Source organism: Ranitomeya imitator, chromosome 6, assembly GCF_032444005.1.
Source record: "Ranitomeya imitator isolate aRanImi1 chromosome 6, aRanImi1.pri, whole genome shotgun sequence".
Lineage (NCBI taxonomy): Eukaryota > Metazoa > Chordata > Amphibia > Anura > Dendrobatidae > Ranitomeya > Ranitomeya imitator.
Genome location: NC_091287.1, coordinates 16,240,923 through 16,265,401, shown reverse-complemented (window position 1 = coordinate 16,265,401; position 24,479 = coordinate 16,240,923). Strand labels below are relative to the sequence as shown.

The 24,479-nt window shown below is 46.4% G+C and overlaps 1 protein-coding gene across 2 annotated transcripts in view; it reads right to left on the bottom strand.

Annotated features, from left to right (window-relative positions):
- The window catches only part of KCNH2 (potassium voltage-gated channel subfamily H member 2), a 357,462-nt gene that overhangs the window by 28,008 nt on the left and 304,975 nt on the right, over window positions 1-24,479 (bottom strand). The window contains exon 7 of one of the 2 annotated variants that reach the window (XM_069729245.1): window positions 20,011-20,052. The exons of the other annotated variant lie outside the window; for it this stretch is intronic. Coding sequence (XP_069585346.1) covers window positions 20,011-20,052 — 42 coding nt within the window. The remainder of the gene's footprint in view (window positions 1-20,010; window positions 20,053-24,479) is intronic. 2 annotated transcript variants of the gene reach the window in all.

Genomic DNA, 24,479 nt, shown 5'->3' with positions numbered 1-24,479 from the left:
AAGCTCCAGACAGACTCTAACCCCAGCACCCACCATGAGGGAACTCCCCAGAGTGTCCCGCAAAGACTTCAAGCCCTTTAATGAGGCTGCAGGCGACATTGAGGGCTTCTTCCAGGGCTTTGAGCATCAGTGTCGATTAATGGAAGTCCCGGAAAGGGACCGAGTCCGACATCTGGTGGGGCTCTTAGAGGGTGGAGCTGCCGCAGCCTATAGAGCTATGGACCCTCAGGGGAACTGTGAGTATGCGGAGATTAAACGGACTATTCTAGAACATTATGCTGTTACCCCAGACACTTACAGGACTCAGTTCCGTACTTTAGCCTGTGATGAGGAAGTGTCTTTCAAGATGTATGCCCAAAGACTCAAACAAATATGTCATCGCTGGCTGGAGGCAGAGGAGGCCTTAACCTGGGAGACCTTCCTCCATGTTATCCTAAAAGAGCAGTTTTACTTCAAGTGCCCTGCTGAGATCCGGGAATGGGTGCCTGAGAGGAGACCAGCCACTGTGGAGGAAGCTGCAGCTCTAGCTGATGAGGCTCTCACCATCAAGCCTCAGTGGAGGGTTCTGTTGGAGGATGGAGAGAGGCCTACCAGCTCCACAACACCGGTGGCCCCCTGTTCTTCTGTCCCCATTGTTCCCCGTTCCTCTAAGCCACCACCTCATGCTGATACCCGTGTAAATGTGCCTCCAGTTGCTTCTACTGTGTTTTCTGGAATACGACGAGGAGAGGAAGTAGCAGAGCGCAGGTGTTATGGTTGTGGGCATCCGGGGCATCTGCAGGCCTCATGCCCAGCCAGCCCATGGAGAAGTCGTCCTCAAAACCCTACAGCACCTTCAGGTGGGGGCTGGCCTCCAGGTTCCCTTACCCCTCGCCCAAGAGGACGCCTTGGATGGAGTGAGACCCAGCACAGATGCTATCGATGTGGACAGCCGGGGCATCTGCAAGCCTCCTGCCCAGCTGTTCAAATGATTAATCCTGTACCCAGTCGTATTATTAATTATGTACACCCAAGTGCCATGGAGGAAGACGTGTCACCACTACGTGAGGACTGGCCTAGTGCCTCACCCACCCATGTTGCACCATTAGGAGTTTATGGTGTGCGACCCGCAGCTATGACGACTTCTGCTCATCGAGGTAAGCACTTGCAGGAGGTCGTGCTGGATGGACAGAGACTTATTGGATTTTGTGACTCAGGGGCTTTCCTCACACTGGCTGATCCCCGAGTGGTTCGGCCTGAGGCAATCCATCGAGGACCTGGGATTGTCATTGAACTGGCTGGTGGACAATGGAGGACTATTCCCACAGCCACTGTGGATCTGAACTTTGGTTTTGTGGTCAGGCGATGTGTGGTTGGGGTGATGGGTGGTCTGCCTGCAGATGTTCTCCTGGGCAATGATGTGGGAGAGCTAAGATGCCAATTTGTGGCTGCATGAAGCCACATGTAAGTTACCCTCTGCCTGTGTGTACTTAACCAGCGACCTGTAGAGGTCCCTGGTACGTACACAAATTGGGAGGGGAAGGGATTGTCATGATATGTACTTTTGCCCTGTCCTGTATTTGAATAATATGCCATTTGATGTATGTAACTGTTCTCTGGTTTCTATTAGCTGTAATTTATGTATTCTCTTGTGCTGGGAGTTCACCTGTAACAATATGTCTCCTTCCCCCAATACTTGCAGCCCTAAGCTCTAATGTAATTAAGCTTTGTCAACATCACTAGTGGAGGAATAGCCATTCTTCCTCACAGCAGGTGGCTAGTCAAATGTACATACTACATAGATTAAGCGGAGCCCACCAGTCTAGAATCTTCTGGTGGACCCAACCATTGAATAGAAGGTGTGACCCCTACCCCCCTTCATGGGCGGATCCCAGGAGCTCAGACAATCCATTCTTATTTTGAGATCAGATGTGAGTTGATCTTTGAAGGAGAAGGAGTGGGGATTCTTAGCTGAGGCAAGACCCCACGTCCAGCTGTGACTGCGGAAGCGAACGGGGCGAGACTTGAGCTGAGGACATATCTCGTCGTTTGTGAGATTGTTTTGGGATCCATTGGACTAATTGTGGACTATTGCTTTGTTACCTGGCACAAGGATTATCGGGAGGTGCCCCCGAACCTGTTCCGTTGGACTAATTGTGGACTCTGTAGATCTACCTGCATGTGTTGTTCCAGCGTTCTTGATAATAAATCTGTGGAATCATCCCTTGGCCTGTTGTCCCTTCTTGCTCTGCCGTACACCCCGTCACACTAATAGCTTTGGGGTTGATGTCAGCTGTATGTCCGCTAATATCAAGCCCAGGAGTTAGATCAGACAACCCCACTATTAACTCCTTTGTCAAATTTAATAAAGACACACACAGAGAAAAGTCCTTTAATTGAAATAAACACTCCCTGACCATCTTTTACCTGACTCTTTTTCCCACGACGATCCCAAACTCTGCTACATCTAGATAGTGTGGTGAGCGGTGACATCGGGGATGCGACCGCTCACCACACCAGCCGGAACACACTGAGCTGAGCATGATAACCGCTGCCTGTGATCGGCGGTAACCTTAATGACGTCACCGCTCGTCGCTGCAGCAGCGTTCTCACGTTCAGCTCAGTGTGTTCCGGTTGGCGTGATGAGCGGTCGCATCCTTGATGTTACCGCTCACAACACTATCTAGATGTAGCAGCGTTGGGGATCTTAGTGGGACTTCAGCATTATGGATTAACAGAGGACAGGTGAGGATTACTTTGGGTTTTTATTTTTACGTTAATAAATGGGCAAAAAGAGTGTCGAGGAGATTTCCACTAAAAGACCATTCTTGGTGAATTTCTTTGTTAAATTTGGCAACAGTGTTAGTAATGGAGGTATCTGATAACCGTCTCTCCATTACTATCCCCTGGACTTGATGTCAGCGGACATAAAACAACTGACATTAACCCCAAAGCTTTTACCCCACTTGCCACCACACAGGGCAAGTGGGAAGAGCAGAGGCTGAGCGCCAGAATTGGCCCATCTAATGCATGCACCATTTCTGGGGCGGCTGAGGGCTGATGTTATTAGTCTGGGAGGGGGCCAATATCCATGGCCCCTTCCCAGCCTATTACTATCAGCCTGCAGCTGTCCGTTTGGCATTTGCTGGTTAATAAATATAGGGAAGACTACCCGTAATTTTTTCGAGGAGGGGGGTTCTAGCAAACAGCTGTGAGCTGTAATTAATTGGGTGGGAATCTTTATGGCTATTGGCCCCTACCCAAAATTAACACTAGCCACCAGCTGTCGGCTTTCCCTCAGCTTGTTGGGAAAATTAAAGGGTACCCCACACCATTTTTTTTATTTAATATATGTGATACACAGTTGCGGGTACTGACTACAAGTCTCTTTAATGTCGCTTGTTCGCGCTGATCGTAGGGAGACCAAGAGGCAATGACGAGAGATCGATTCAGCACCTGGCAACATCACTAACTGTACTGTTTTTCCCAGACGCTGGTACGGGTCACAGTGATGACACACAGATGTCACCAGTGTACGGGATGTATTGCGGACTATGCGGCTGGCAAAAACGGACATGTCTGCGTGTTTTGCACACGGACATACGATCTGTGGAAACACACTGATATGTGCGCAGACCCATAGATTTGAATGGGTCTACGTGTGCAAGTGTCTCCGATACGTGTGAAAACTGTCACCACATGTGCGCTAACTGCACGGCTTTTCCCTAGACGCCGGTACGTGTCACACTGATGAGAGACACGGACGCTACATGGATATGACACATGGACACACATAGCGCCGGCACTGGTTATTCCATTACCGGTAATATCAGGACGTGTGAAAGAGGCCTAATGTAGAGAGGGGAGTAGAGGAGGAAGAGTAACAGGAGCTGACTACACAAGGTGCCTCTGTAGTCTGTAACCATGGAGACGCACAGATCTGCATAGGCACTGTACACACAAAACAATAGGAAGTATGAATATAATAAATATAATAATGTCAACCTGGAATCCACAACAACTTAAAGGACAAAGGGAAAAGAAGGGCATCAAAGAAAATCCTGAGTGCTTCACTACTTCCTGCTCCTTCAGTAATGGAATGTATTGAAGATCCCAATAATCAGCTGCTAATTCAGTAATCTGACAGGCATATACCAGTAAGTGACAGCTACACAGCGCTGGGTCAATGCTCAACGTCACCACAGCATGCTGTGTTCTCAAGAGTGACCATCAGTGGAGCTATTCGACTGTGTAATGTGGGGAGGACTGTGTAATGTGGGCAGGACTGTGTAATGTAGGCAGGACTGTGTAATGTGGGCAGGACTGTGTAATGTGGGCAGGACTGTGTAATGTGGGCAGGACTGTGTAATGTGGGCAGGACTGTGTAATGTGGACAGGACTGTGTAATGTGGGCAGGACTGTGTAATGTGGGCAGGACTGTGTAATGTGGGCAGGACTCTAATGTGGGAAGGACTCTGTAATGTGGGGAGGACTGTGTAATGTGGGCAGGACTGTGTATTGTGGGAAGGACTGTGTAATGTGGGCAGGACTGTGTAATGTGGGAAGGACTCTGTAATGTGGGCAGGAAAGTGTAATGTAGGCAGGACTGTGTAATGTGGGAAGGACTGTGTAATGTGGGCAGGACTGTGTAATGTGGGCAGGACTGTGTAATGTGGGCAGAACTGTGTAATGTGGGCAGGACTGTGTAATGTGGGCAAGACTGTGCAATGTGGGAAGGACTGTGTAATGTGGGCAGGACTGTGTAATGTGGGCAGGACTGTGTAATGTGGGCAGGACTGTGCAATGTGGGCAAGACTGTGAAATGTGGGCAAGACTGTGTAATGTGGGAAGGACTGTAATGTGGGCAGGACTGTGTAATGTGGGCAGGGCTGTGTAATGTGGGCAGGACTGTGTAATGTGGGCAGGACTGTGTAATGTGGGCAGGACTGTGTAATGTAGGCAGGACTGTGTAATGTGGGCAGGACTGTGTAATGTGGGCAGGACTGTATGTGGGCAGGACTGTGTAATGTGGGCAGGACTGTGTAATGTGGGAAGGACTGTGTAATGTGGGCAGGACTGTATAATGTGGGAAGGACTGTGTAATGTGGGCAGGACTGTGTAATGTGGGCAGGACTGTGTAATGTGGGCAGGACTGTGCAATGTGGGAAGGACTGTGTAATGTGGGCAGGACTGTGTAATGTGGGCAGGACTGTGTAATGTAGGCAGGACTGTGCAATGTGGGAAGGACTGTGCAATGTGGGAAGGACTTTATAATGTGGGCAGGACTGTGTAATGTGGGCAGGACTGTGTAATGTGGGAAGGACTGTGTAATGTGGGAAGGACTGTGTAATGTGGGCAGGACTGTGTAATGTGGGCAGGACTGTGTAATGTGGGCAGGACTGTGCAATGTGGGAAGGACTGTGTAATATGGGCAAGACTGTGTAATGTGGGCAGGACTGTGTAATGTGGGCAGGACTGTGTAATGTAGGCAGGACTGTGCAATGTGGGAAGGACTGTGCAATGTGGGAAGGACTTTATAATGTGGGCAGGACTGTGTAATGTGGGCAGGACTGTGTAATGTGGGCAGGACTGTGTAATGTGGGAAGGACTGTGTAATGTGGGCAGGACAGTGTAATGTGGGCAGGACTGTGTAATGTGGGAAGGACTCTGTAATGTGGGAAGGACTCTGTAATGTGGGAAGGACTCTGTAATGTGGGCAGGACTGTGTAATGTGGGCAGGACTGTGTAATGTAGGCAGGACTGTGTAATGTAGGCAGGACTGTGTAATGTGGGCAGGACTGTGTAATGTGGGCAGGACTGTGTAATGTGGGCAGGACTGTGTAATGTGGGAAGGACTCTGTAATGTGGGAAGGACTCTGTAATGTGGGAAGGACTCTGTAATGTGGGAAGGACTCTGTAATGTGGGAAGGACTCTGTAATGTGGGAAGGACTCTAATGTGGGCAGGACTGTGTAATGTGGGCAGGACTGTGTAATGTAGGCAGGACTGTGTAATGTGGGAAGGACTGTGTAATGTGGGCAGGACTGTGTAATGTGGGCAGGACTGTGTAATGTGGGCAGGACTGTGCAATGTGGGCAAGACTGTGTAATGTGGGCAAGACTGTGTAATGTGGGAAGGACTGTGTAATGTGGGAAGGACTGTGTAATGTGGGAAGGACTGTGTAATGTAGGCAGGACTGTGTAATGTGGGAAGGACTGTGTAATGTGGGCAGGACTGTGTAATGTGGGCAGGACTGTGTAATGTGGGCAGGACTGTGCAATGTGGGCAGGACTGTGTAATGTGGGCAGGACTGTGTAATGTAGGCAGGACTGTGCAATGCGGGAAGGACTTTATAATGTGGGCAGGACTGTGTAATGTGGGAAGGACTGTGTAATGTGGGAAGGACTGTGTAATGTGGGCAGGACTGTGTAATGTGGGCAGGACTGTGTAATGTGGGCAGGACTGTGTAATGTGGGCAGGACTGTATAATGTGGGAAGGACTGTGTAATGTTGGCAGGACTGTGTAATGTGGGCAAGACTGTGTAATGTGGGAAGGACTGTGTAATGTAGGCAGGACTGTGTAATGTGGGAAGGACTGTATAATGTGGGCAGGACTGTGTAATGTGGGCAGGACTGTGTAATGTGGGCAGGACTGTGTAATGTGGGCAGGACTGTGTAATGTGGGCAGGACTGTGTAATGTAGGCAGGACTGTGCAATGTGGGAAGGACTGTGCAATGTGGGAAGGACTTTTGTTATGAAAGGCAATTCAGTATCACAATGGACATGGAGGTCAGAGCACATACAGTGATCTGACAATAACCCAAAATAATAGAACGAGCTCTGAGACGTGGGAACTCTGCAGACCGCAATCCCTGATCCTCTCCAAACACAACTAGAGGCAGCCGTGGATTGCGCCTAACGCTACCTATGCAACTCGGCACAGCCTGAGAAACTAACTAGCCTGAAGATAGAAAAAATAAGCCTACCTTGCCTCAGAGACATACCCCAAAGGAAAAGGCAGCCCCCCACGTATAATGACTGTGAGTAAGATGAAAAGACAAACGTAGGGATGAAATAGATTCAGCAACGTGAGGCCCGATATTCTAGACAGAACGAGGATAGGAAAGATAACTTTGCGGTCTACACAAAACCCTAAAGAAAACCACGCAAAGGGGCAAAAAGACCCTCCGTACCGAACTAACGGCACGGAGGTACACCCTTTGTGTCCCAGAGCTTCCAGCAAAACAAATAGACAAGCTGGACAGAAAAAATAGCAACAAATAGCAAAGAAGCACTTAGCTATGCAGAGCAGCAGGCCACAGGAATGATCCAGAGAAACACAAGTCCAACACTGGAACATTGACAGGAAGCATGAATCAAAGCATTACATAGTAACATAGTAACATAGTTAGTAAGGCCGAAAAAAGACATTTGTCCATCCAGTTCAGCCTATATTCCATCATAATAAATCCCCAGATCTACGTCCTTCTACAGAACCTAATAATTGTATGATACAATATTGTTCTGCTCCAGGAAGACATCCAGGCCTCTCTTGAACCCCTCGACTGAGTTCGCCATCACCACCTCCTCAGGCAAGCAATTCCAGATTCTCACTGCCCTAACAGTAAAGAATCCTCTTCTATGTTGGTGGAAAAACCTTCTCTCCTCCAGACGCAAAGAATGCCCCCTTGTGCCCGTCACCTTCCTTGGTATAAACAGATCCTCAGCGAGATATTTGTATTGTCCCCTTATATACTTATACATGGTTATTAGATCGCCCCTCAGTCGTCTTTTTTCTAGACTAAATAATCCTAATTTCGCTAATCTATCTGGGTATTGTAGTTCTCCCATCCCCTTTATTCATTTTGTTGCCCTCCTTTGTACTCTCTCTAGTTCCATTATATCCTTCCTGAGCACCGGTGCCCAAAACTGGACACAGTACTCCATGTGCGGTCTAACTAGGGATTTGTACAGAGGCAGTATAATGCTCTCATCATGTGTATCCAGACCTCTTTTAATTAGGTGGGGTTAACTAGAGAAGCACCTAACGACCTCACCAGATCACCTGAGGGAGGAAACTCAGAAGCAGCAGTACCAGTTTCCTCCACAAACGGAAGCTCCCAGAGAGAATCAGCCGAAGTACCACTTGTGACCACAGGAGGGAGCTCTGCCACAGAATTCACAACAGTACCCCCCCCTTGAGGAGGGGTCACCGAACCCTCACCAGAGCCCCCAGGCCGACCAGGATGAGCCACATGAAAGGCACGAACAAGATCGGGAGCATGGACATCAGAGGCAAAAACCCAGGAATTATCCTCCTGAGCATAACCCTTCCATTTAACCAGATACTGGAGTTTCCGTCTTGAAACACGAGAATCCAAAATCTTCTCCACAATATACTCCAATTCCCCCTCCACCAAAACCGGGGCAGGAGGGTCAACAGATGGAACCATAGGTGCCACGTATCTCCGCAACAATGACCTATGGAAGACGTTATGTATGAAAAAAGAATCTGGGAGGGTCAGACGAAAAGACACAGGATTAATAACCTCAGAAATCCTATAAGGGCCAATGAAACGAGGTTTAAACTTCGGAGAGGAAACCTTCATAGGAATATGACGAGAAGATAACCAAACCAGATCCCCAACACGAAGTCGGGGACCCACACGGCGTCTGCGATTAGCGAAACGTTTAGCCTTCTCCTGGGACAAGGTCAAATTGTCCACTACATGAGTCCAAATCTGCTGCAACCTGTCCACCACAGTATCCACACCAGGACAGTCCGAAGACTCAACCTGTCCTGAAGAGAAACGAGGATGGAACCCAGAATTGCAGAAAAATGGCGAAGCCAAGGTAGCCGAGCTGGCCCGATTATTAAGGGCGAACTCAGCCAAAGGCAAAAAGGACACCCAGTCATCCTGATCGGCAGAAACAAAGCATCTCAGATAGGTTTCCAAGGTCTGATTGGTTCGTTCGGTCTGGCCATTAGTCTGAGGATGAAAAGCCGAGGAAAAAGACAAGTCAATGCCCATCCTACCACAAAAGGCTCGCCAAAACCTCGAAACAAACTGGGAACCTCTGTCAGAAACGATATTCTCTGGAATGCCATGCAAACGAACCACATGCTGGAAGAACAATGGCACCAAATCAGAGGAGGAAGGCAACTTGGACAAGGGTACCAGATGGACCATCTTAGAAAAGCGATCACAGACCACCCAAATGACTGACATCTTTTGAGAGACGGGAAGATCTGAAATAAAATCCATAGAGATATGTGTCCAAGGCCTCTTCGGGACCGGCAAGGGCAAAAGCAACCCACTGGCACGAGAACAGCAGGGCTTAGCCCGAGCACAAATCCCACAGGACTGCACAAAAGAACGCACATCCCGTGACAGAGACGGCCACCAAAAGGATCTAGCCACTAACTCTCTGGTACCAAAGATTCCAGGATGACCAGCCAACACCGAACAATGAACCTCAGAGATCACTTTATTTGTCCACCTATCCGGGACAAACAGTTTCTCCGCTGGACAACGATCAGGTTTATTAGCCTGAAATTTTTGCAGCACCCGCCGCAAATCAGGGGAGATGGCAGACACAATTACTCCTTCCTTGAGGATACCCGCCGGCTCAGATAAACCCGGAGAGTCGGGCACAAAACTCCTAGACAGAGCATCCGCCTTCACATTTTTAGAGCCCGGAAGGTACGAAATCACAAAGTCAAAACGGGCGAAAAACAGCGACCAACGAGCCTGTCTAGGATTCAAACGCTTAGCAGACTCGAGATAAGTCAGGTTCTTATGATCAGTCAATACCACCACGCGATGCTTAGCTCCTTCAAGCCAATGACGCCACTCCTCGAATGCCCACTTCATGGCCAGCAACTCTCGGTTGCCCACATCATAATTCCGCTCAGCAGGCGAAAACTTCCTGGAAAAAAAAGCGCATGGTTTCATCACTGAACAATCAGAACCTCTCTGCGACAAAACAGCCCCTGCTCCAATCTCAGAAGCATCAACCTCGACCTGGAACGGAAGAGAAACATCAGGTTGACACAACACAGGGGCAGAAAAAAAACGACGCTTCAACTCTTGAAAAGCTTCCACAGCAGCAGAAGACCAATTGACCAAATCAGCACCCTTCTTGGTCAAATCGGTCAATGGTTTGGCAATACTAGAAAAATTGCAGATGAAGCGACGATAAAAATTAGCAAAGCCCAGGAACTTTTGCAGACTTTTCAGAGATGTCGGCTGAGTCCAATCATGGATGGCTTGGACCTTAACAGGATCCATCTCGATAGTAGAAGGGGAAAAGATGAACCCCAAAAATGAAACCTTCTGCACACCAAAGAGACACTTTGATCCCTTCACAAACAAAGAGTTAGCACGCAGGACCTGAAAAACCGTTCTGACCTGTTTCACATGAGACTCCCAATCATCCGAGAAGATCAAAATGTTATCCAAGTACACAATCAGGAATTTATCCAGGTACTCTCGGAAGATGTCATGCATAAAGGACTGAAACACTGATGGAGCATTGGCAAGTCCGAATGGCATCACTAGATACTCAAAATGACCCTCGGGCGTATTAAATGCAGTTTTCCATTCATCGCCTCGCCTGATTCGCACCAGATTATACGCACCACGAAGATCAATCTTGGTGAACCAACTAGCCCCCTTAATCCGAGCAAACAAATCAGATAACAAAGGCAAAGGGTACTGAAATTTAACAGTGATCTTATTAAGAAGGCGATAATCTATACAAGGTCTCAGCGAACCATCCTTTTTGGCTACAAAAAAGAACCCTGCTCCTAATGGCGATGATGACGGGCGAATATGCCCCTTCTCCAGGGATTCCTTCAAATAACTGCGCATAGCGGTGTGCTCAGGCACGGATAAATTAAACAGTCGACCTTTTGGGAATTTACCACCAGGAATCAAATTGATAGCACAATCACAATCCCTATGCGGAGGTAGGGCATCGGACTTGGGCTCATCAAATACATCCCGGTAATCAGACAAGAACTCTGGAACCTCAGAAGGGGTGGATGACGAAATTGACAAAAATGGAACATCACCATGTACCCCCTGACAACCCCAGCTGGACACCGACATGGATTTCCAATCTAATACTGGATTATGGGCTTGTAGCCATGGCAACCCCAACACGACCACATCATGCAGATTATGCAACACCAGAAAGCGAATATCCTCCTGATGTGCAGGAGCCATGCACATGGTCAGCTGGGTCCAGTATTGAGGCTTATTCTTGGCCAAAGGCGTAGCATCAATACCTCTCAATGGAATAGGACACTGCAAGGGCTCCAAGAAAAACCCACAACGCTTAGCATACTCCAAGTCCATCAAATTCAGGGCAGCGCCCGAATCCACAAACGCCATGACAGAAAACGATGACGAAGAGCAGATCAAGGTAACGGACAGAAGAAATTTTGACTGTACCGTACCAATGGTGGCAGACCTAGCGAACCGCTTAGGACAATCAGAGATAGCATGAGTGGAATCACCACAGTAGAAACACAGACCATTCAGACGTCTGTGTTCTTGCCGTTCAACTCTGGTCAAAGTCCTATCGCACTGCATAGGCTCAGGTTTAAGCTCAGGTAATACCGCCAAATGGTGCACAGATTTACGCTCACGCAAGCGTCGACCGATCTGAATAGCCAAAGACATAGACTCATTCAAACCAGCAGGCATAGGAAATCCCACCATGACATCCTTAAGGGCTTCAGAGAGACCCTTTCTGAACAAAGCTGCCAGCGCAGATTCATTCCATTGAGTGAGCACTGACCATTTTCTAAATTTCTGGCAATATACCTCTATCTCATCCTGACCCTGACAAAGAGCCAGCAAATTCTTTTCTGCCTGATCCACTGAATTAGGCTCATCGTACAGCAATCCGAGCGCCAGGAAAAACGCATTGATATTACTCAATGCAGGATCTCCTGGCGCAAGAGAAAATGCCCAGTCCTGAGGGTCGCCGCGCAAAAAAGAAATAATAATCAAAACCTGTTGAACTGGATCACCAGAGGAACGAGGTTTCAAGGCCAGAAATAACTTACAATTATTTTTGAAACTCAGAAACTTAGTTCTATCTCCAAAAAACAAATCAGGAATAGGAATTCTTGGTTCTAACATATATTTCTGATCAATAGTGTCTTGAATCTTTTGTACTCTTGCCGAGAGCTGATCCACAAATGAAGACAGACTTCTAATGTCCATCGCTACACCTGTGTACTGAACCACCCAAATGTCTAGGGGAAAAAAAAGACAAACACAAAGCCAAGAAAAAAAAATGGTCTCAGAACTTCTTTTTTCCCTCTATTGAGAATCATTAGTACTTTTGGCTTCCTGTACTGTTATGAAAGGCAATTCAGTATCACAATGGACATGGAGGTCAGAGCACATACAGTGATCTGACAATAACCCAAAATAATAGAACGAGCTCTGAGACGTGGGAACTCTGCAGACCGCAATCCCTGATCCTCTCCAAACACAACTAGAGGCAGCCGTGGATTGCGCCTAACGCTACCTATGCAACTCGGCACAGCCTGAGAAACTAACTAGCCTGAAGATAGAAAAAATAAGCCTACCTTGCCTCAGAGAAATACCCCAAAGGAAAAGGCAGCCCCCCCACATATAATGACTGTGAGTAAGATGAAAAGACAAACGTAGGGATGAAATAGATTCAGCAAAGTGAGGCCCGATATTCTAGACAGAACGAGGATAGGAAAGATAACTTTGCGGTCTACACAAAACCCTAAAGAAAACCACGCAAAGGGGCAAAAAGACCCTCCGTACCGAACTAACGGCACGGAGGTACACCCTTTGCGTCCCAGAGCTTCCAGCAAAACAAATAGACAAGCTGGACAGAAAAAATAGCAACAAATAGCAAAGAAGCACTTAGCTATGCAGAGCAGCAGGCCACAGGAATGATCCAGAGAAACACAAGTCCAACACTGGAACATTGACAGGAAGCATGAATCAAAGCATTAGGTGGGGTTAAGTAGGGAAGGACTAACGACCTCACCAGATCACCTGAGGGAGGAAACTCAGAAGCAGCAGTACCAGTTTCCTCCACAAACGGAAGCTCCCAGAGAGAATCAGCCGAAGTACCACTTGTGACCACAGGAGGGAGCTCTGCCACAGAATTCACAACAGACTTTGTAATGTGGGCAGGACTGTGTAATGTGGGCAGGACTGTGTAATGTGGGAAGGACTGTGTAATGTGGGCAGGACTGTGTAATGTTGGCAGGACTGTGTAATGTGGGCAGGACTGTGTCATGTGGGCAGGACTGTGTCATGTGGGCAGGACTGTGTCATGTGGACAGGACTGTGTCATGTGGACAGGACTGTGTCATGTGGGCAGGACTGTGTCATGTGGGCAGGACTGTGTAATGTGGGAAGGACTGTGTAATGTGGGAAGAACTGTGTAATGTGGACAGGACTATGTAATACAGCCAGAGCTGTGCAATGTGGGAAAAACTATGCAATGTGGGAAGGACTGTGCAATGTGGGAAAAACTATGCAATGTGGGAAGGACTGTGTAATGTGGGATGGACTGTGTAATGTAGGCAGGACAGTGTAATGTGGGCAGGACTGTTTCATGTAGACAGGACAGTGTAATGTGGGCAGGACTGTGTGATGTGGGCAGGACTGTGTGATGTAAACAGAACTGTGTAATGTGGGAAGGACTGTGTAATGTAGGCAGGACTGTGTAATGTGGGCAGGACTGTGTAATGTAGGCAGGACTGTGTAATGTGGGCAGGACTGTGTAATGTAGGCAGGACTGTGTGATGTGGGCAGGACTGTGTGATGTAAACAGGACTGTGTAATGTGGGAAGGACTGTGTAATGTGGGCAGGACTGTGTAATGTAGGCAGGACTGTGTGATGTGGGCAGGACTGTGTGATGTAAACAGAACTGTGTAATGTGGGAAGGACTGTGTAATGTGGGAAGGACTGTGTAATGTGGGCAGGACTGTGTAATGTAGGCAGGACTGTGTGATATAAACAGGACTGTGTAATGTGGGAAGGACTGTTTAATATAGGCAGGATTGTGCAATGTAGCCAGAACTCTGTAATGTGGGAAGGACTGTGCAATGTAGCCAAGACTGTGTAATCTAAACAGGACTGCGTAATATAGGAAGGGCTGTGTAATGTGGGCAGGACAGTGTGGGGCAGGACTGTGTAATGTAGGCAGGACTGTGCAATGTAGCCAGGACTGTGAAATCTAAACAGGACTGCGTAATATAGGCAGGGCTGTGTAATGTGGGAAGGACTGTGTAATGTGGGCAGGACTGTGTAATGTTGGCAGGACTGTGTAATGTGGGCAGGACTGTGTAATGTGGGCAGGACTGTGTCATGTGGGCAGGACTGTGTCATGTGGACAGGACTGTGTCATGTGGACAGGACTGTGTCATGTGGGCAGGACTGTGTCATGTGGGCAGGACTGTGTAATGTGGGAAGGACTGTGTAATGTGGGAAGAACTGTGTAATGTGGACAGGACTATGTAATACAGCCAGAGCTGTGCAATGTGGGAAAAACTATGCAATGTGGGAAGGACTGTGTAATGTGGGATGGACTGTGTAATGTAGGCAGGACAGTGTAATGTGGGCAGGACTGTGTAATGTAGGCAGGACAGTGTAATGTGGGCAGGACTGTTTCATGTAGACAGGACAGTGTAATGTGGGCAGGACTGTGTGATGTGGGCAGGACTGTGTGATGTAAACAGAACTGTGTAATGTGGGAAGGACTGTGTAATGTAGGCAGGACTGTGTAATGTGGGCAGGACTGTGTAATGTAGGCAGGACTGTGTTATGTGGGCAGGACTGTGTAATGTAGGCAGGACTGTGTGATGTGGGCAGGACTGTGTGATGTAAACAGGACTGTGTAATGTGGGAAGGACTGTGTAATGTGGGCAGGACTGTGTAATGTAGGCAGGACTGTGTGATGTGGGCAGGACTGTGTGATGTAAACAGAACTGTGTAATGTGGGAAGGACTGTGTAATGTGGGAAGGACTGTGTAATGTGGGCAGGACTGTGTAATGTAGGCAGGACTGTGTGATATAAACAGGACTGTGTAATGTGGGAAGGACTGTTTAATATAGGCAGGATTGTGTAATGTAGGCAGGACTGTGTAATGTGGACAGGACTGTGCAATGTAGCCAGAACTCTGTAATGTGGGAAGGACTGTGCAATGTAGCCAAGACTGTGTAATCTAAACAGGACTGCGTAATATAGGAAGGGCTGTGTAATGTGGGCAGGACAGTGTGGGGCAGGACTGTGTAATGTAGGCAGGACTGTGCAATGTAGCCAGGACTGTGAAATCTAAACAGGACTGCGTAATATAGGCAGGGCTGTGTAATGTGGGCAGGACAATGTGGGGCAGGACTGTGTAATGTGGGTAGGACTGTGTAATATAGGAAGGCATGGCTATACAGCTCAGGAGCAGAGCTTCTCTTCTTCGCTCGGGGTGTGATTGGGAAACAGAGAATGAATTTGGGACCTAAATCATGTAATCACCATAACTTACACACTCAGCAAGTACTAGTAGAGTATACGGCACACACACAGAACAGCACACGGCATGCACACAGTACAGTATACAGAATTCACACACACAGAACAGCATATGGCACATACACAGTACAGTAATACAGAACACAGTACAATATACAGCACACACACACAGTACAATATACAGCACACACACAGTACAGTATACAGCACACACACAGTACAGTATACAGCACACAGTACAGTATACAGCACACACACAGTACAATATACAGCACACACACAGTACAGTATACAGCACACACACAGTACAGTATACAGCACACACACAGTACAGTATACAGCACACACACAGTACAGTATACAGCACACACACAGTACAGTATACAGCACACACACAGTACAGTATACAGCACACAGTACAGTACAATATACAGCACACACACAGTACAGTATACAGAATTCACACACACAGAACAGCATATGGCACATACACACTACAGTAATACAGAACACAGTACAATATACAGCACACAGTACAATATACAGCACACACAGTACAGTATACAGCACACACACAGTACAGTATACAGCACACACACAGTACAGGGTACGGCACACACAGTACAGTATACGGCACACACACAGTGCAATATACAGCACACAGTACAGTATACAGCACACACACAGTACAATATACAGCACACAGTACAGTATACAGCACACACACAGTACAGGGTACGGCACACACACAGTACAGTATACGGCACACACAGTGCAATATACAGCACACAGTACAGTATACAGCACACACACAGTACAATATACAGCACACAGTACAGTATACAGCACACACACAGTACAGGGTACGGCACACACACAGTACAGTATACAGCACACACACAGTACAGTATACAGCACACACACAGTACAGGGTACGGCACACACACAGTACAGTATACGGCACACACAGTGCAATATACAGCACACAGTACAGTATACAGCACACAAAGTACAGGGTACGGTACACTCAGTACAATATACAGCAAAGTACAGTATACAGAACACACACAATACAGGGTACGGCACACAGTACAGTATACGGCACACACACAGTACAATGTACAGCACACAGTACAGTATACGGTACACACACCGTACAGTGTATGGCACACATACTACAGTATACAGGACACAGTATGCGTCACACACTGTACAGTATACGGCACACAGTACAGTATACAGCTCACAGTATATGACACAAAGTACAGTACACAACCACAGTACTGTATAAGGAACACACAGTGCAGTATATGATACACACACAGTAGAATATACGGCACACACAGTACTGTATACAGCACATCCCCAGTACAGTATACAGCACATACACAGTACTCTATACGGCACACATAGCACAGTATAAAGCACACACACAGTATGGTAAACGGCAGACACAAAGTTCAGTACACTGTACACCCTTCCAGTACAGTATACGGCACACACATAGTACAGTATACGGCACACACATAGTACAGTATTCGGCACACATACAGTACAGTATATGGCACACACAAAAAACTATTGTATACGACACACACACAGTATAGCATTTGGAACACAGATAGCACAGTATACGGCATACACAATATAGTATACAGCACACAGTACAGTATACGGCACACACAGTACAGTATAAGGCACACTCACAGTACAGTATACAGCACACACACACCAAACAGTATACGGCATGGAAAGTACAGTATACAGCACACACAGTACAATATGCAGCACACCCAGTACAGTATACGGCACACACCCAGTACAGTATACGGCACACACACACACTACAGTATACGGCACACACACACTACAGTACACGGCACACACACACTACAGTATACGGCACACACACACTACAGTATACGGCACACACTACAGTATACGGCACACACACACTACAGTATACGGCACACACACTACAGTATACGGCACACACACTACAGTACACGGCACACACACACACTACAGTATACGGCACACACACTACAGTATATGGCACACAGTACAGTATACAGCACACGCAGTACAGTATATGACACACACACAGTACAGTATACGGCACACACTACAGTATACGGCACACACAATACAGTATATGGCACACAGTACAGTATACAGCACACGCAGTACAGTATATGACACACACACAGTACAGTATATTGCAAACACACACAGTACAGTATATGGAACACACTGTGATGATAATGTATAATATGATTTTTAGTTTTCCCTTTTAGCACACATATTGTGGGCTCTGGCCCCCCTTCTCTCTTTGTTTCTGCTGTGTGTGAATCCCAAATCCCTCATAGCCCCCACCTCAAGAATTTTTACGACTTCTGTAGCTACAATGCACAATTCTCTCATCTAGTACCAGCTGAAACTGGTCTAGTTTCTCTCAGAAGACATGCAGTTCTTCGTTCTATTATAATAAGATATTGGGCCACTGATTTGGGCTAGGAAAATAAGGAATATATACTGCTAACTTCCATCGGGAGATCTGTCAAACACTGTAAGCACGAGCAGCTAACCACGAGTACAAAGTGCAGATTTCTCCGGCACCGTGTGGAACAACTAGGACGAATTTGGTATCATTACAAAGCCAATTTTAATACAAGATGAATGATGGATGTGCTGTGATTCTGACATGTTCTCAAGCTAAGATATGAGAATTATAAGTTTTGTTGGTTAAAAACTGTACATCTGAGGGGAGGGCAATGGTATCTCAGCCCCTTTCGTGATGTCCCAAGCCTGCAGGTATAAGTGACTGCCAGTGAGTCCAACCTGCAGTCTTGCCTGAGGAGCTGTTACAGCAGGTCTTATCTCATGAATTGGGACATTTGGGGCTCCGCCTACGAGCATGGTTGCCTGAAATAATCTGAGCACATGTAAGTGTTAATTTCTCGTTTAATCCATGTTTATTTTATAATTGCTTTGTACATACGTTAAATTGTCTCATATTGTAACATCTTTATATACCTTTTATAAACACTGCCTGAATTTTTTATGGAGTAAAACTTATAAATTACTAGTTTCGTTCTCCTGTTCTAAAACGCACCCTAAGTCCTCTGCAGTTGATTACGCTACTGAATTGGGTTGGCTTCAGACCCTTTTAATCGGAGCTGGTGGCAGCATACTTGTTCTGTGCATTTGTGAGTGGTTGTAGCGACGGCGGCATTATTGTTCCTGCCTGAGTGGGAGTAGTTATATCGCCCTTGCTGCAGCGTGTTCAATAGCCAGTACAAAGCAGGCAGCCTTGCTAGTGATAAATTACCCTAGGTGCAGTACCTAGACTGACCTGGGGGTAAGGGGGGCGCCAGAGAGCTGCAAAGTTCAAACCAGAACTGGAAAGTGGGATATACATAAATCCCTGCAGTTCGTGATATTGTAGCAGCAGTGGGATAACTAAAATAAGCCCCTGCGGTAAATTGATAGGTCAATAGCCTTTGTTTGTGTTTTCATCACATTGTAGCAGTGGAGGGATAACTAAGATAAGCCCCCCTGCACATGTAATAGCTGTGTGCTGGCCAAAGGTCACCCCCGTATCGTGACATTTGGGTGGCCATCACGGTGGGATCCGTGACACACAGTACAGTATACAGCACACACAGTACAGTATATGGCACACACGCAGTACAGTATATGGTACACACAGTACAGTATACGGCACACATACAGTAGAGTACACAGCACACACAGAGTACAGTTTACGGTACACACACAGTACAGTATGACAGTACAGTATATGGCAAACACACAGTACAGTATATGGCATACACAGCAGAGTACACAGCACACACAGTACAGTATATGGCACACACAGTACCGTATACGGCACACAGTACAGTATATGATACACACAGTACAGTATATGGCACACACACAGTACAGTACACAGCACACACAGTACAGTATATGGCGCACACACACAACTGTATACGGCACGCACACAGTACCGTATATGGCACACAGTACAGTATACGGTACACACACAGTACAGTATATGGCGCACACACAGTACAGTACACGGCGCACACACAGTACAGTACACAGCACACACAGTACAGTATATGGCGCACACACACAGAACTGTATACGGCACGCACACACAGTACATAACACACACACAGTACAGTATATGGCGCACACACAGTACCGTATACGACACACAGTACAGTATACGGTACACACACAGTACAGTATATGGCACACACACACAGTACAGTACACAGCACACACACAGTACCGTATACGGCACACACAGTACAGTATACGGTACACACAGTACAGTATACGGTACACACAGTACAGTATATGGCACACACAGAACTGTATACGGCACGCACACAGTAGAGTATACAGAACACACACAGTAGAGTATACGGCACACTCTATAGTACAGCTGCTTGTATTGCACCACATCACAGTTATTTTACCTCTTTTCGGCTCTTTGGACTTTCTTCGATCCTCTTCATCAACTTGAAAGAAAAACATTTTCTTATTCAGTTTCTTGACTTCTTTGGCACCCAGACCTCCCCTCCACTGACAATATTCACCATTTCAGATAGTTTAGGGGTCTTACACTAAGGATGCAATTACGTTTTATTAGGCAACCAAAGGGAATCTCGAGGTAGATGACGCATCTCCTTAAGTTATGTACCTCCTTCAATGTATTTCAGCAATGTAATAGTAAAAAAAAAACAGTTGTAGTGTCTGTCATCTTAAAGGGAATATATAGCGAGGGTCCTCTCATCTAGATGCTATAAAGACCACCCCTTGCTTCTGTGGAGCACTTGGTACTTATAGCAATGGCCAAGTCAACTGTGTAATATTTCACTTCACCTGCGGGGGTGCTATAGTAGAATTGAGCACTTGCTGCCAGGTTCTTTCATAGATTTCAGCTGATCACTAAGGGCCCAAGTCATTTTTATCAATAAACTCTTGAGATTAGAAGAGAAAAGCAGAACTCTAATTTTGAATTGAAGGGGGATACCTCACATCGATGGTGACTACTGAAAAATTCTTATCTTTTGGCTAATGGAAAGTAAACATTCACAGTTAGGGTACCGTCACACAGTGCCATTTCGATCGCTACGACGGTACGATTCGTGACGTTCCAGCGATATCGTTACGATATCGCTGTGTCTGACACGCAGCAGCGATCAGGGATCCTGCTGAGAATCGTACGTCGTAGCAGATCGTTTAGAACTTTCTTTTGTCGCTGGATCTCCCGCTGGCATCGCTAGATCGGTGTGTGTGACACCGATCTAGCGATGCGATCTAGCGATGCGTTCGCTTGTAACCAGGGTAAACATCGGGTTACTAAGCGCGGTCCGCACTCAGTGACTGCCAGCCGTAAAGTGAAAGCAGAGCACAGCAGTGACGTGCTTTCACTTTACGGCCGGCAGTCACAGTGCGGGAAGCAGACGGCAAGGGACCTGACGGACACCAGAATGTAAGTATGTGCTGTTTTTTTTTTTTTAGTTTTACGCTTGTAACCAGGGTAAACATCGGGTTACTAAGCGCGGTCCTGCGCTTAGTAACCCGATGTTTACCCTGGTTACCCGGGTACCTCGGCATCGTTGGTCGCTGGAGAGCTGTCTGTGTGACAGCTCCCCAGCGACCACACTACGATTTACCTACGATCACGGCCAGGTCATATCGCTGGTCGTGATCGTAGGTAAATCGTATAGTGTGACGGTACCCTTAGGTCATCAGCTTCTCTGATTAAACAAAAACCTAATTTGACAGAGAACCTGGTACACCGAGAAATGGATAGTGCACACATCAGATTCAGAGACTAAAGTCTTCGTTTTGGGCAGAAGGAAGACCTTCAACTAATAATTTTGGAGTGAAGGACATCGTGAGAGCTACATCACTACCGGTTTTGAAGTGACGGTAGTCCCCAAATCTCTATTAACGGTGATAACCCTCAGTTTTGGAGTAAAGGAGGTAAAGTGTAACATGTTTTTTAATAAGTTATACAGTGCCTACAAGTAGTATTCAACCCCCTGCAGATTTAGCAGGTTTAATAAGATGCAAACAAGTTAGAGCCTTCAAACTTCAAACAAGAGCCGGATTTATTAACAGATGCATAAATCTTACAAACCAAAAAGTTTTGTTGCTCAGTTAAATTTTTATAAATTTTAAACATAAAAGTGTGGGTCAATTATTATTCAACCCCTAGGTTTAATATTTTGTGGAATAACCTTTGTTTGCAATTACAGCTAATAATCGTCTTTTATAAGACCTGATCAGGCAGGCACAGGTCTCTGGAGTTATCTTGGCCCACTCCTCCATGCAGATCTTCTCCAAGTTATCTAGGTTCTTTGGGTGTCTCATGTGGACTTTAATCTTGAGCTCCTTCCACAAGTTTTCAATTGGGTTAAGGTCAGGAGACTGACTAGGCCACTGCAACACCTTGATTTTTTGCCTCTTGAACCAGGCCTTGGTTTTCTTGGCTGTGTGCTTTGGGTCGTTGTCTTGTTGGAAGATGAAACGACGACCCATCTTAAGATCCTTGATGGAGGAGCGGAGGTTCTTGGCCAAAATCTCCAGGTAGGCCGTGCTATCCATCTTCCCATGGATGCGGACCAGATGGCCAGGCCCCTTGGCTAAGAAACAGCCCCACAGCATGATGCTGCCACCACCATGCTTGACTGTAGGGATGGTATTCTTGGGGTTGTATGCAGTGCCATCCAGTCTCCAAACGTCACATGTGTGGTTGGCACCAAAGATCTCGATCTTGGTCTCATCAGACCAGAGAACCTTGAACCAGTCAGTCTCAGAGTCCTCCAAGTGATCATGAGCAAACTGTAGACGAGCCTTGACATGATGCTTTGAAAGTAAAGGTACCTTACGGGCTCGTCTGGAACGGAGACCATTGCGGTGGAGTACGTTACTTATGGTATTGACTGAAACCAATGTCCCCACTGCTATGAGATCTTCCCGGAGCTCCTTCCTTGTTGTCCTTGGGTTAGCCTTGACTCTTCGGACAAGCCTGGCATTGGCACGGGAGGAAACTTTCAAAGGCTGTCCAGGCCGTGGAAGGCTAACAGTAGTTCCATAAGCCTTCCACTTCTGGATGATGCTCCCAACAGTGGAGACAGTTAGGCCCAACTCCTTGGAAAGGGTTTTGTACCCCTTGCCAGCCTTGTGACCCTCAACGATCTTGTCTCTGATGGCCTTGGAATGCTCCTTTGTCTTTCCCATGTTGACCATGTATGAGTGCTTTTCACAAGTTTGGGGAGGGTCTTAAATGGTCAGAAAAGGCTGGAAAAAGAGATAATTAATCCAAACATGTGAAGCTCATTGTTCTTTGTGCCTGAACTACTTCTTAATACTTTAGGGGAACCAAACAGAATTCTGGTGGGTTGAGGGGTTGAATAATAAATGACCCTCTGAAAAGACTTTCCACAATTTAAAAAAAAAAATAAACAAAGAAATAACATTCTTTTTTGCTGCAGTGCATTTCACACTTCCAGGCTGATCTACAGTCCAAATGTCACAATGCCAAGTTAATTCCAAATGTGTAAACCTGCTAAATCTGCAGGGGGTTGAATACTACTTGTAGGCACTGTAGGTGCTGAAAAATCCAATACATTTTGGGGGATTCAGGTTCTGAGAGCACCTGTCGCTCAGAAGACTCGCATTAATCAGTTTTGGAGTGAAAATGGTCCTCGGACCTATATTAATGGTTTTCACCCTCTGTTTTGTATTTATAAAAAGTCTTCAAATCTTTTTTAATGATAATCACCCTCAGTTATGGAGTGTGGATCGTTATTAATGGTGACCACCACAAGTTTTGGAGTAAAGGACATCCTCAGATTTATATTAATGTTGAACACGTTTAGTTGTGGATTGAAAACACTTGTCAGATCGTTATTAATGGTGACTATAAAAAACCTCTGGTCTTTATTAATAGTGTCTGCCTTCAGTTTTGAAGTGAAGGAGGTCGTCCGCCATATATTAATGATGACCACCGTAAGTTTTGGAGTGAAGGAAGTCCTTAGATCTTTATTATTGGTAACAACTCTCAGTTTTGAAGTGAAGGAAGTCATCAGATCATTATTATTGGTGATCGCCCTCAGTTTTGGAGTGAAGGTAGTCCTCAGATCGTTATTATTGGTGCCCACCCTCGGTTTTGGAGTGAAGGAAGCCCTCAGGTATTTCATATGGTGATCACCCTCAGATATGGAGTGAATGATGTCCTCAGATCTTTATTAATGGTGAGCACCCTCAGTTTCGAAGTGAAGGAGGACATCAAATCCATATTATCTGTGACCACCCTAATTGCTATAGTGTAGAAGAACCTCAAATCTTTACGGAGGTCCTTGACCTTTGGTTGCCTAAACCTCTGGGAAATCTGAAATAACTTTTGTGTTGAGGAAACTGCAATATTATAAAAAGTTTGTCAGTTCTGTAGGAGGAAATCCATCTGACATGATCTACCATGGCTTCCAGGGATAACATGGACACCCGTTTTCTTCATGTAGGCGGTGAGACAATACGAGACTTGACATATCAAGTGGAGCCAGTGAATTTATGGTCTGCACATACATGTCCAACGACTCTTGAGAAAGTGGACCAAACAGAAATAAAGCAACAGCAGAGTGGTAGAAAGTCAGTGGATAGGAAGGAAGTAAAAAAACAAAAACAGCCAGGTCGTGAGTGGTTGAAAACAGTCACATTGTCCAGAAGGTGCATGATCATTCCTTATTGTGTGAACACAGCTGGATATCATATAAAACACACAATCAGGCACTAACACACACACGTACACATGCAAAGCCCACCACCATCTACTTTATATGCAATAAATTGTACACAATATGACAAAAAGTATGTGGAGCCCTGACCACATCTATAGGAACCTGTTGGGCTTCCCACGCCTGTGTCTGGACAT